This window comes from Heloderma suspectum, chromosome 1 (genome assembly GCF_057233095.1).
Source record: "Heloderma suspectum isolate Gila_16-S chromosome 1, 16-S_ref, whole genome shotgun sequence".
Taxonomy (NCBI): domain Eukaryota; kingdom Metazoa; phylum Chordata; class Lepidosauria; order Squamata; family Helodermatidae; genus Heloderma; species Heloderma suspectum.
The window spans coordinates 372,557,900-372,569,115 of record NC_139458.1 but is presented as its reverse complement, the minus strand read 5'-3'; the positions used below and the strand labels follow the sequence as shown (position 1 = coordinate 372,569,115).

Genomic DNA, 11,216 nt, shown 5'->3' with positions numbered 1-11,216 from the left:
GTGATGTCTCTGCTTCTTACTATGCTGTCTAGGTTTGCCATAGCTTTCCTCCCAAGGTGCAAGCATCTTTTAATTTCATGGCTACAGTCACCGTCTGCGGTGATCTTGGAGCCCAAGAAAGTAAAATCTGTCACTGCTTCCATTTCTTCCCCTTCTATATGCCAGGAAGGGATGGGGCCAGATGCCATGATCTTCGTTTTTTTACTGTTGAGTTTCAAACCAGCTTTTGCACTCTCCACTTTCACCCTCAAGAGGCTCTTTAGATCCTCTTCACTTTCTGCCATTAGGGTGGTATCATCTGTGTATCTGAGGTTGAAAACAAGGGGTGCCTTTACACTAAAGAATGCTCCCCCCCGTTCTGGAGCCTTTCCACGTTTATCGTGGGCTCCCAGACAGCCACCTCTTGATTGCTGAGAGGGGCCATGTTTAATTTTCAAGGTTCCGCAGAACAATGAAGCAGCACTATCTAGTGGCTGGTTTAATTGCATTACTTTCCAAGTTTAAAGAATAGTTCATTAGCTCAGGATCTATTTGAGATAGCGTAACAAGGGGTGTGTTTCCACGCTATCAGCTTCACCTGGCTTGCAACTTTCTTGTGATGTTTCCCCAATTCCATCTGCTCCTTTTCCAGTTTCCACAGGGCTTAAAGTCCCGGCTAATCACTGTAGCCTGGGGCTCTGTGCTGTTTCCACTGAGCTCTAATCAGATAATTTTCTTGATGGCTGGGTGGAGTCAGGGTTGGGTCTGATTACCTACCTCATCTGCATTCCCCCCTTCTCCTCTTGCTGAGTCCCCCCCCCCTGCTTCCCCTGTCCTGCTCTGGCCAGCCTTCTCCCGGCCTTCTGAGCCCTCCCCCCCCTTAAAGTGAGTTTTAAAGCATAACTGCGCTTTAATGAAGAGGAGTGAAAAAGCAAAGGTTGCACGTTAACAGGCACTGCAACCCTATCCATTGTTCCCAGTTATTACTTCACCGCACCATTATAAGTTGCTGACAGAAACATACTTCCAGGTGGGGTGGGGGGATTGGCAGTGAATGTCATCAGACTGGCAGGGGCTGCTCAGCCAATCAGAGAGGCTCCCCCCTCCAGGCTCTACCCCTTTAATGGCAATCTCGGGAACAAGCCTTATTGACTACAACAGGAATTACTTCTGAGTAGACTTCCCTGACGTATGCCCAATTCCGCCCTTTTTTCCCCCTAATATGCATACCCTCCATGCCAGTATATCTCAATCGCGAAATAGCACTAATGCATATTTGTGCTATCGCGTGATAGCACATTAGCCCAGGGGTGCCTGCTGACTCCTGTTGGGGTTGGAGGCTTGTTCCAGAAAATGTGCTATCGCGCAATAGCACAAACGCATATTAGTGCTATTTTACAATACAGTGATAGTCATAGGAAGGTACTAACATAGAGCGTATGCGTATTGATGGAAGATGACCTGAGATAAACCTGATTTTCAGGCTATAGTGGGAGTACTTGCTTGCCTGTGATAGCAGGCTTATACGCACTAGTGTTCTAGCACTTATTTTCAATGAAGTTTCAAAAGTTGGTCCCTCTGCATCCTGCTCCAAAACGGTGATGAAACTTCTAGAAAACAGGCAGAGGGAAAGGGTTGGCTTACTGAGGTCATGGGCAGGTGAGCAACACACCCACAAGGGCTGGGCTACACGCCCCATGGGCAGGACTATGATGCCGGACCCAGTGCGGTTCTGGAAACAGGTCAGTAATGGAGCTGAAGCAAGCTGTAAAAGTTGGACTATAACCAGTCTCAGAAGAAACATTATTTCCGTGATAAAATGTGAGGCTGGTGCTGAATGGCCACAACGCCATGGAAACACAGAGACCTCACCACGCAGCATTTGGAGTAAATTGCTGCTGAAAGCACAGCCTAGGAAATACCTCTGGATGTGTCCTGGAGGTTAACATCATGAAAAGGACCCATAAACTTCTGTGAGCGAGCAATCTCAACACCATGATAAAAGCTCCGTCTGAAGGAGGCCAAGCTGTAAGGGAAAAGGGTAATTGCGCAAGTCTTCTCCTTGACATACTTCCTTTAGTCCATGGGCCAGGGGTCTGGAAAGGGGGTGATTGTTACCAGATGGTGTAAAAGCTGGAACAGCCTCTTCATTTAAAAAAAACAACATGCCAAACACAGTGGCATGTGTTAGAGACACCCAAGAACATATTTTAGGGCAGAAACATTTGAAAAATTGTATTATTATTAACCCCTTAATGGCCACAACACATCTAGATCAGACAGGACTGGCCTGGAATGGTCACTTCCAAATGAGCAAATCAACTAAATTCACCAGTTACACATAACTACGCAGGACCAATGGAATATGCCAAAAAACTGTGCTTCAGCTGCCCTGAATGGGGGGTGGGGGTCGGTTCTCAAGGAACCAACCTATCCTATGGCCATCTAGCTGCTGATTAGTGGCCATAGGATTACCCCCGAAATTGACTGGAAAAAATCCACTGAAATAATTTGAGCGCATCCTGAGAAGATGCACTACACACAGTGCAAAATCTGTACGTTAGGCATGGAAAATCTTGGGTTTTTTAATTTAATTTATGAATAAATTTGTTCATAGAGGCTGAGGTGTGGTCTGTCTTCAACATATTATACACCAATTCTTTCCTCATTTAGCCTGCTATCTGACACTGATCAATGGTTGGGCATAACACTACTGAGGTAACATTTCTGTACAGTACTCCCCCCCCCCCATATTGGCCAGTACAGTTCTTCCAAATACACGAGTTGTTAAGGGCACAATCCTATGGGAATAGTCGGCCACCTTTGAACTCTGCGGTGACTGACTATCCGATGCAGGGCAGGCAGAGCGAAGAGAGGAACCTCTCCTCTGTGCTCCAGCCATCATGCATTTGCGGCTAGATAGCCAATGGTCCACTGGAGAAGGAAATGGCAACCCACTCCAGTATTCTTGCCAAGAAAACCCCATGGAACGTATCACAAGGCTGAAAGACATGACGCCGGAAGATGAGACCCTCAGGTCGGAAGGTGTCCAATATACTACTGGGGAAGAGCAGAGGGTATTTCCAAGTAGCGCCAGAAATAGTGAAGCAGCTGGGCCAAAGCCGAAAGGACACTCAGCTGCGGATGTGTCTGGTGGTGAAAAGAAAATCCAATACTGTAAAATACAATATTGTTTAGGAACCTGGAATGTCAGATCAATGAATCAAGGTAAGCTGGAGGTGGTCAAACATGAGATGGCAAGATTGAACATCGACATCTTGGGAATCAGCGAATTAAAATGGACAGGCATGGGCGAATTTAATTCAGGTGACCATCATATCTACTATTGTGGGCAAGAATCCCTTAGAAGAAATGGAGTAGCACTCATAGTCAACAAAAGGGTGGGAAAAGCAGTACTGGGGTACAATCTTAAAAATGATAGAATGATATCAGTACGAATCCAAGGCAAACCATTCAACATCACAGTAATTCAAGTCTATGCCCCAACCACTGATGCCGAAGAAGCTGAGGTTGATCGGTTCTATGAAGACCTACAACACCTTCTAGAACTAACACCCAAAAAAGATGTCCTCTTCATCATAGGGGATTGGAATGCTAAAGTAGGAAGTCAAGAAATCACCGGGATAATAGGCAGGCATGGTCTTGGTGTACAAAATGAAGCAGGACAAAAGCTAATAGAGTTTTGCCAAGAGAACACGCTGATCATAGCAAACACTCTTTTCCAACAGCACAAGAGGCGACTCTACACATGGACGTCACCAGATGGTCAATATCGAAATCAGATTGATTATGTCCTTTGCAGCCAAAGATGGAGAAGCTCTATACAGTCAGTCAAAACAAGACCTGGAGCTGACTGTGGCTCAGATCATGAGTTGCTTCTTGCAAAATTTCGGCTTAAATTGAAGAATGTAAGGAAAACCACTAAACCATTCAGGTATGACCTAAATCATATCCCTTATGAATATACAGTGGAGGTGAGGAATAGATTTCAGGGATTAGACCTGATAGACAGAGTGCCTGAGGAACTATGGACGGAGGTCCGTAACATTGTTCAGGAGGCAGCAACTCAATCCATCCCCAAGAAAAAGAAATGCAAGAAAGCCAAGTGGCTGTCTGATGAGGCTTTACAAGTAGCTGAGGAAAGAAGGGAAGCGAAAAGCAAGGGAGAAAGGGGAAGATATATCCAACTGAATGCAGAGTTCCAGACAATAGCAAGGAGAGACAAGAAGGCCTTCTTAAATGAACAATGCAAAGAAATCGAGGAAAACAGCAGAATGGGAAAGACTAGAGATCTCTTCAAGAAAATTGGAGATCTCAAGGGAACGTTTTGTGCAAAGACGGGCATGATAAAGGACAAAGAAGGCAGGGACCTAACAGAAGCAGATGAGATTAAGAAGAGGTGGAAAGAATACACAGAAGAACTATACAGGAAAGATCTGAATGTCCCTGATAGCCATGATAGTGCGGTCACTGAACTCGAGCCGGACATCCTAGACAGTGAAGTCAAGTGGGCCTTAGGAAGCATTAGTAACAACAAAGCTAGCGGAGATGACAGTCTTCCAGCCGAGCTATTTAAAATCCTAAAAGATGATGCTGTTAAAGTGCAGCACTCAATATGCCAACAAATTTGGAACACTCAACAATGGCCGCAAGACTGGAAAAGGTCAGTTTACATTTCAATTCCAAAGAAGGGCAACGCCAAATAGTGTTCAAACTACCGCACAATTGCGCTCATTTCACATGCCAGCAAGGTGATGCTCAAAATCCTACAAGCTAGGCTTCAGCAGTATGCGAACCGAGAACTACCGGAAGTACAAGCTGGGTTTCGAAGAGGCAGAGGAACTAGAGATCAAATTGCCAACATTCGCTGCATCATGGAGAAAGCAAGAGAATTCCAGAAAAAAGTCTATTTCTGCTTCATTGACTACGCTAAAGCCTTTGATTGTGTGGATCACAACAAACTGTGGCAAATTCTGAAAGTGATGGGAGTACCAGACCACCTTACCTGTCTCCTGAGAAACCTGTACGAGGGTCAAGAAGCAACAGTAAGAACCAGACATGGAACAACCGAGTGGTTCAAAATTGGGAAAGGAGTATGACAAGGCTGTATATTGTCGCCCTGCTTATTTAACTTATATGCAGAGTACATCAGGAGAAACGCCGGGTTGGATGAATCACAGGTCGGAATTAAGATTGCTGGGAGAATTATCAACAACCTCAGGTATGCAGACGATACCACCCTAATGGCAGAAAGCGAAGAGGATCTAAAGAGCCTCTTGTTGAGGGTGAAAGTGGAGAGTGCAAAAGCTGGTTTGAAACTCAACATTAAAAAAACTAAGATCATGGCATCTGGCCCCATCACTTCCTGGCATATGGAAGGGGAAGAAATGGAAGCAGTGACAGATTTTACTTCCTTGGGCTCCAAGATCACCACAGACAGTGACTGTAGCCATGAAATTAAAAGATGCTTGCTCCTTGGGAGGAAAGCTATGGCAAACCTAGACAGCATAGTAAGGAGCAGAGACATCACCTTGCCGACAAAGGTCCGTCTAATCAAAGCTATGGTTTCCCAGTAGTAACGTATGGCTGTGAGAGCTGGACTATAAGGAAGGCTGAGCGCCGAAGAATCGATGCTTTCGAACTGTGGTGCTGGAGAAGACTCTTACGAGTCCCCTGGACTGCAAGGAGGTCCAATCAGTCCATCCTAAAGGAAATCAACCCTGAGTGCTCATTGGAAGGACAGATACTGAAGCTGAAGCTCCAATATTTTGGCCACCTAATGCGAAGAGAAAACTTTCTGGAAAAGACCCTGATGCTGGGAAAGACTGAAGGCAAAAGGAGAAGGGGACAGCAGAGGATGCGATGGCTAGATAGCATCACCAATGCAATGACTATGAACTTGAGCACGCTCCGGGAGAGAGCGCAGGACAGGAAGGCCTGGCGTGCTATGGTCCATGGGGTCACGAAGAGTCGGACACGACTGAACGACTGAACAAACAAAAAAGAACAAGCCAATTCTATGGCTATCTAGATGCTGTCTAGCAGCCATAGGATTGCACCCTAAATGGAGTAGTTGGTACCATCTTGAGGAATTCAACCTTATTCTATTTTTAACTAGTCTATGACCTTAGCAAAATTATTAGCCATGATGCTCTCTGGTAATGATAGCTTTTACTGAAAAGAACGCCTTTATTGTATTAAAAAAAAGACAGAAATACATCATACTCAAATTTGAGCACAAGGAGACAAAGCAAATTGACAAATGGCAATTAGTGAATCCATATCAGAGAAGTGAAAACTCATATAAAGCAAATCACTCCAGGAAGTGATCCGCTTGTTTAACTACAAATTAAGTCAAATTCAGTAAAAAAAAACCTCCTTAATATATTGTGTTAAGGGCTTTCCATGTACACCCAAGCTTCAAGGTGCCAGGGAATTACAGCTGTTAAGGGACACACCCTTAGCAGATGCATTATTTAGGCAATATGCATATAGTAGGGTATCCTATGGCTGTGGTTAGTTCCTGCTTCATTACTACCTTGAAGCTGGATGGCTGTCAATGGCGGACCCAAGTCCCAGATTTGTCTGTTTGCTGGAATAGACATGTGGAGTCTATGCGGTTCAAGCTACCATTCCACATTACAAGAACGCAAACTGGCAGCCAATACCACCCACATAATTAGCGGTTGGCAACCACTGGAGCTCCGATTCCCTGAACTTGCATGCACAGTGTTTTTGAGGAGGACGGAAGAGTGAGTGGTGCCACTTGAATACTCAGCCAGTGTCATGCCTGAGGCTAGGGGTAGGCAACCTTTGTGGGCCTGTAGGTATATTTGGAAATTTGAGAAACTGTCCTGGGCACTACCACAAAATGGCTGCCATGGGAGCCATGGCGAATCAAAAGCACTAGTCGCCTTGCAGTTCAGAGGCATTTACAGGAAATGAAGACGGTGGCTGCTGGAGGCCCTCAATTTGCTTTGAAGGGATCCCACCAGCCAGTAAGAAAATGTGTTAATTTTGTTTTGTTTTTAAAGTGGAAGGGGTAGAGCACCTTGACAAGTGGCAAGAAAGGTGTCTAGGGGTGCATTGGTGTCTGCAGATGCCATGTTCCCTACCCCTGCGTTAGTCTGCCCCCCTCCATGGGGGGGGGGGGAAGGAGGACTGCAGTGACTGGAAGTATACAGACCCCTTCCCCTCTCTATGTGCAGTGGCTGCGTGTTCTGCTCCATGCCTTGCAGGCTGTGATCTGCAAGGCAGAAGTGCTCATGAATGTTTGGCCAGCAGTGGCAGTAGTTGGAGTGCCTGGCTTTCTGGTGCCAACAGAGAACTTACCTGCATGTGGGGATGAGTGCCTCTTCTGTGTGTGTAGGACACTGCTCCCCCTCTTGAGGGGAGAAGGGTATTAGAGCACTACAATTCAGACACAAGACGGTATTCACATATGGTAAAGGAGGTGGTGGGGGAGTCATAGGAGACAGGACTGTTCTGCCAGCATATCAGAGGAGTCCCACCAGTGTATGTCATGCCAGCAATTTATTTCGAGTTTCTAAACTTGAGCTCCTAAAGCCCCTCAGCTGGCAGATCGTGAACATAGGGTTGTACCTTCAAGTTTCATGTTTTTCTTCTGTTTTTTATTTTTTTTAAATACATTACATAGCATCTATTGAAATCTAACAATGCAGCAAGTATATTTCACACATTAACATTTTACTCATTAAAATACTGAGAGCAAACATTGTTAGAAACAGTTTTTAGTTATGCAGGCAACTGGATTCTGTTCTGAATTTTTTACAGGAAAATATTTGCATTCAGAATTGGTAAAATCCAGAAGACTTAGCATTTTACATACATTTTGAGTTATATTATGCAAATAGGTTAAATAAAAGCCTGATGTGGTGCTAAAAATGTGAGGCCACCAACAAGACATATATAGCAAATCCTATGCAGAGTCAAGTTTGCCAGGCCAAGGATTTCATTGGGCTTAGTTGTACCTAACTCTGCATTGGATTGGGCTCTTCTAGCTCCTCAGTTTACTCAGGTACCATGCCTTATGGCAACTTTGTAAAGGTGTCTAGAAGTTACTGTTAAATGGGACAGTAACAGGAGTAGAGTCCCATTCCGTATGCCAGTGCTTCTGATATAACTTTTGGGGTCAGAACTGAAGGTACAGTAGGAAGCTAGAAGAAAGAATTTATGAGATGCAAACTTCTGTCCAAAACACAATTTAAAATACACAGTAAGAAGCAGAGGGGCCTCAGAATTAATTGTGTAGTATCTCCTAGAAACACTAATTGTTTGGGCTGTAAGGTTTTAATGGACAAGGCAGGGAACTATGTGTCTTACACTTAACATTTAAAAAAATTGGAATTAATTGAAAATTATTATAGCATTTCATACAACTTGCTACAAGTAAAACAGGTTAATCTTTCTTAGGTTCGTCTGCTGACTTTGCTGCACAAACATGTGAGTGAAATGACAGTAGGGGATCAGCAAAAGGGATCGTCCGAAATATCTTCACATATCTGAAATAGCTGATCACAAGGATTCCCAAAAAAAGAGTGACTATCATCATAGACCAACCAGCAACCAGTACCCAGCTTGGTCTGAAAGACAATACAAAGATAATTTGTGTGTGTGTGTGTGTGTGTGTGTGTATAAACTCAACTGAATCATCATAACAAAACAACCTATAAAAGATACCTCATTCATAAATATATACAAAACAATGAAAGTATAAAAACATAGGGGGGAGAGCAATTTCAGTATACATTCATTAAAAGTTACATGGAGCTAACTATTAATAATTTTCAGAGGCATAGTTGTGTTAGTCAATAGCCATAAAACTAACAAAGAGTTTGTGATACCTTAAAAACTAGCAAATTTATTATGGCACAAGTTTTCATGGACTAGAGTATATTTCATCAGTTGGCAGGTAGGTCCAGAAAGAGAGAGAGAGAGAGAGAGAGAGAGAGAGAGAAATGTAAACAGTGAGGTCAGATGGAGATGAAAATGCAAAAAAATACAGTGAGACAATTATGTTAAAGCTTAAATGTATGCAGAATAAGCACTGTTCAATAGCACTGCTTTAAGTGCTCACATGGATCTAGAGCATGCTAACATTTTTATGGGTAACTTAGAACAATATTTCTCAGCTCCTCTACCCCAAAGCCTCTCCTTTACTGGAGATATACTGATGACATCTATATTATTTGGGCCCAGAGGCAAAAGGCTCTTGAGAAATTACACTAGGAAATCAAGAACTTTTACCCCACCATAGTCCTCAGCCTAGATTAGTCCACGCAGCAGGTCCACTTTCTCGACTTTTTCATGTGCAACCACATGATGGACATACAGGCACCACCTTACATCGCAAACTTACTGATTACTACACATATCTGCTTGCTTGTTGCGAGCTTCCACCCTGAACATACCTCAAGCTCCATTTATAGCCCTATGATACAATCACATCTGTTCTGACTTGTCAGACAGAGATTCTCAGCTCAAGCACTTGCATTCGACATTTCTTAGGCTACAATATCCACCCAGCGAAGTGAAAAGGCAGATGAACAAGGCCAGACTAGTATCCAGGAATAATGTACTACAGGACAGACCTGAAAGAGAAAGAATACCACTTGTCACTTACAGCTCCCAGCTAGAACCACACCAATGTATCATTAATGATCTGCGGCTCATCCTGGACAATGACATTTCCCTCTCACAGGCCTTGGGTAGTAGACCTACCCTTCCTAACAGACCAATCCCTAATCTAAAACAGCTACCCACCAACATCAACAGCGCACCTGAAAGAAGCACAGAGATCAAACCCTACAAATAGCCAAATGCTAACTCTGTCCTCATAACTGGTCAGGCAACACTATTACAGAACCTAATAACATCAGCAATATCGTTAGTTCATTCACCTCCTCATCTTTCAATCTGGTACATGCAATCATCTGTCTGCAATGCCCCTCTGCATTCTACAATATATCAATCTCTACACAAAATAAATGGACACAAATCTGACATCTGAAAGAGCAATATTAAGAACCAACGGGAGAATATTTCAGCCTCCCAGGATATTCTCTTGTTGACCTGAATGTGGTCATTCTTCAGCAAAAGAACTTCAAAAGGCAACTCCGGCATGAAACTGTTGCCAAGAAGTTCAATTCTATCATCTGTGGCCTGAATCTAGAGAATTATTTTTATTCTACTACAGGTATTAATTAACTTAGCAATGCCAGGATGTTTGTGTTATCATTAACGTTGTTGTGAGTGGCTACTGTGATTATTTCTCATGCTTTTACACTTTAATGCAATTGTCATGGTCTGCATTTTTTTGCATTTTATTTCCATTTGATCTCTGTTTACATTTGTTTCTCTCTCACCCATCTGCCAGCTGATGAAGTGGACTCTAGTCTGTGAAAGCATATGCCATAATAAATATTTGTGGGTTTTATTTGTGACACTGTGATGGTTACAACCACTTGGTGGTGCTTCCCAAGCCTGTATATGTGCTCTTGCAACACATCTTAGAATGGGGTGTTCGTCCCAGGCAGCAAATACTACCAAAAAGATGTTCATGCTGATACTATCCATATTTACACAGAAGTAAGTCTCACCAATGTCCCCTTAACGCTACCACTGTGGTGGTCAAAGAAGAACTGGGAAGGATGGCATGTGGTTCACCCCTTTGAGCATGCATTTGGACTTAGGGGCAAACTCTGCCACCAAAAATTGCTAGGTCCTAACTCTACAATGTTCTGAAGATGTACTACAGAGGTGAAGCTCTCCTGTATCTGTGCCTGCACAGAGACCATGAAAAGAAAGCTATTGCTAGTGTCCCGTTCCCTGCCTCCCAAGCTATGATTGCTATTCAAATGTTTCATATTTAGCAAGAGCCATTGGCAATTACCTTTCAATGATACCATATGTACGGACAGCAAATAATATGGTCAAGTTACAAAAACTGTAACAAATAGAGAAAAGAGACTGATTATTATTTTGGTCTTCCAGGTACTTGTGTCAAATTAAAGTTACAGTGATGAAAATAGACTCCAAACTATACACTACCCATATAAATGTATCAAAATAGTTTTAATTCAAATTTAGATAGCCACACCATGATACTGTGTCTTAAAAATAATCTCCTGTACATGTAATGAAGCACCTTTTTAAAAAAAAATGTACAGAACAATACAAAGTATTTTGGGGAGAAT

At 43.2% G+C, this 11,216-nt stretch overlaps 1 protein-coding gene across 1 annotated transcript in view; it reads right to left on the bottom strand.

Annotated features, from left to right (window-relative positions):
* Positions 1–7,642: 7,642 nt before the first annotated feature.
* The window catches only part of LOC146359857 (cation channel sperm-associated auxiliary subunit epsilon-like), a 207,030-nt gene continuing 203,456 nt past the window's right edge, over positions 7,643–11,216 (bottom strand). The window contains exons 21-22 of the mRNA XM_084828255.1: positions 10,913–10,966; positions 7,643–8,603 (exon numbers count right to left, since the gene is read on the bottom strand). Coding sequence (XP_084684381.1) covers positions 8,420–8,603; positions 10,913–10,966 — 238 coding nt within the window. The 3' untranslated portion in view covers positions 7,643–8,419. The remainder of the gene's footprint in view (positions 8,604–10,912; positions 10,967–11,216) is intronic.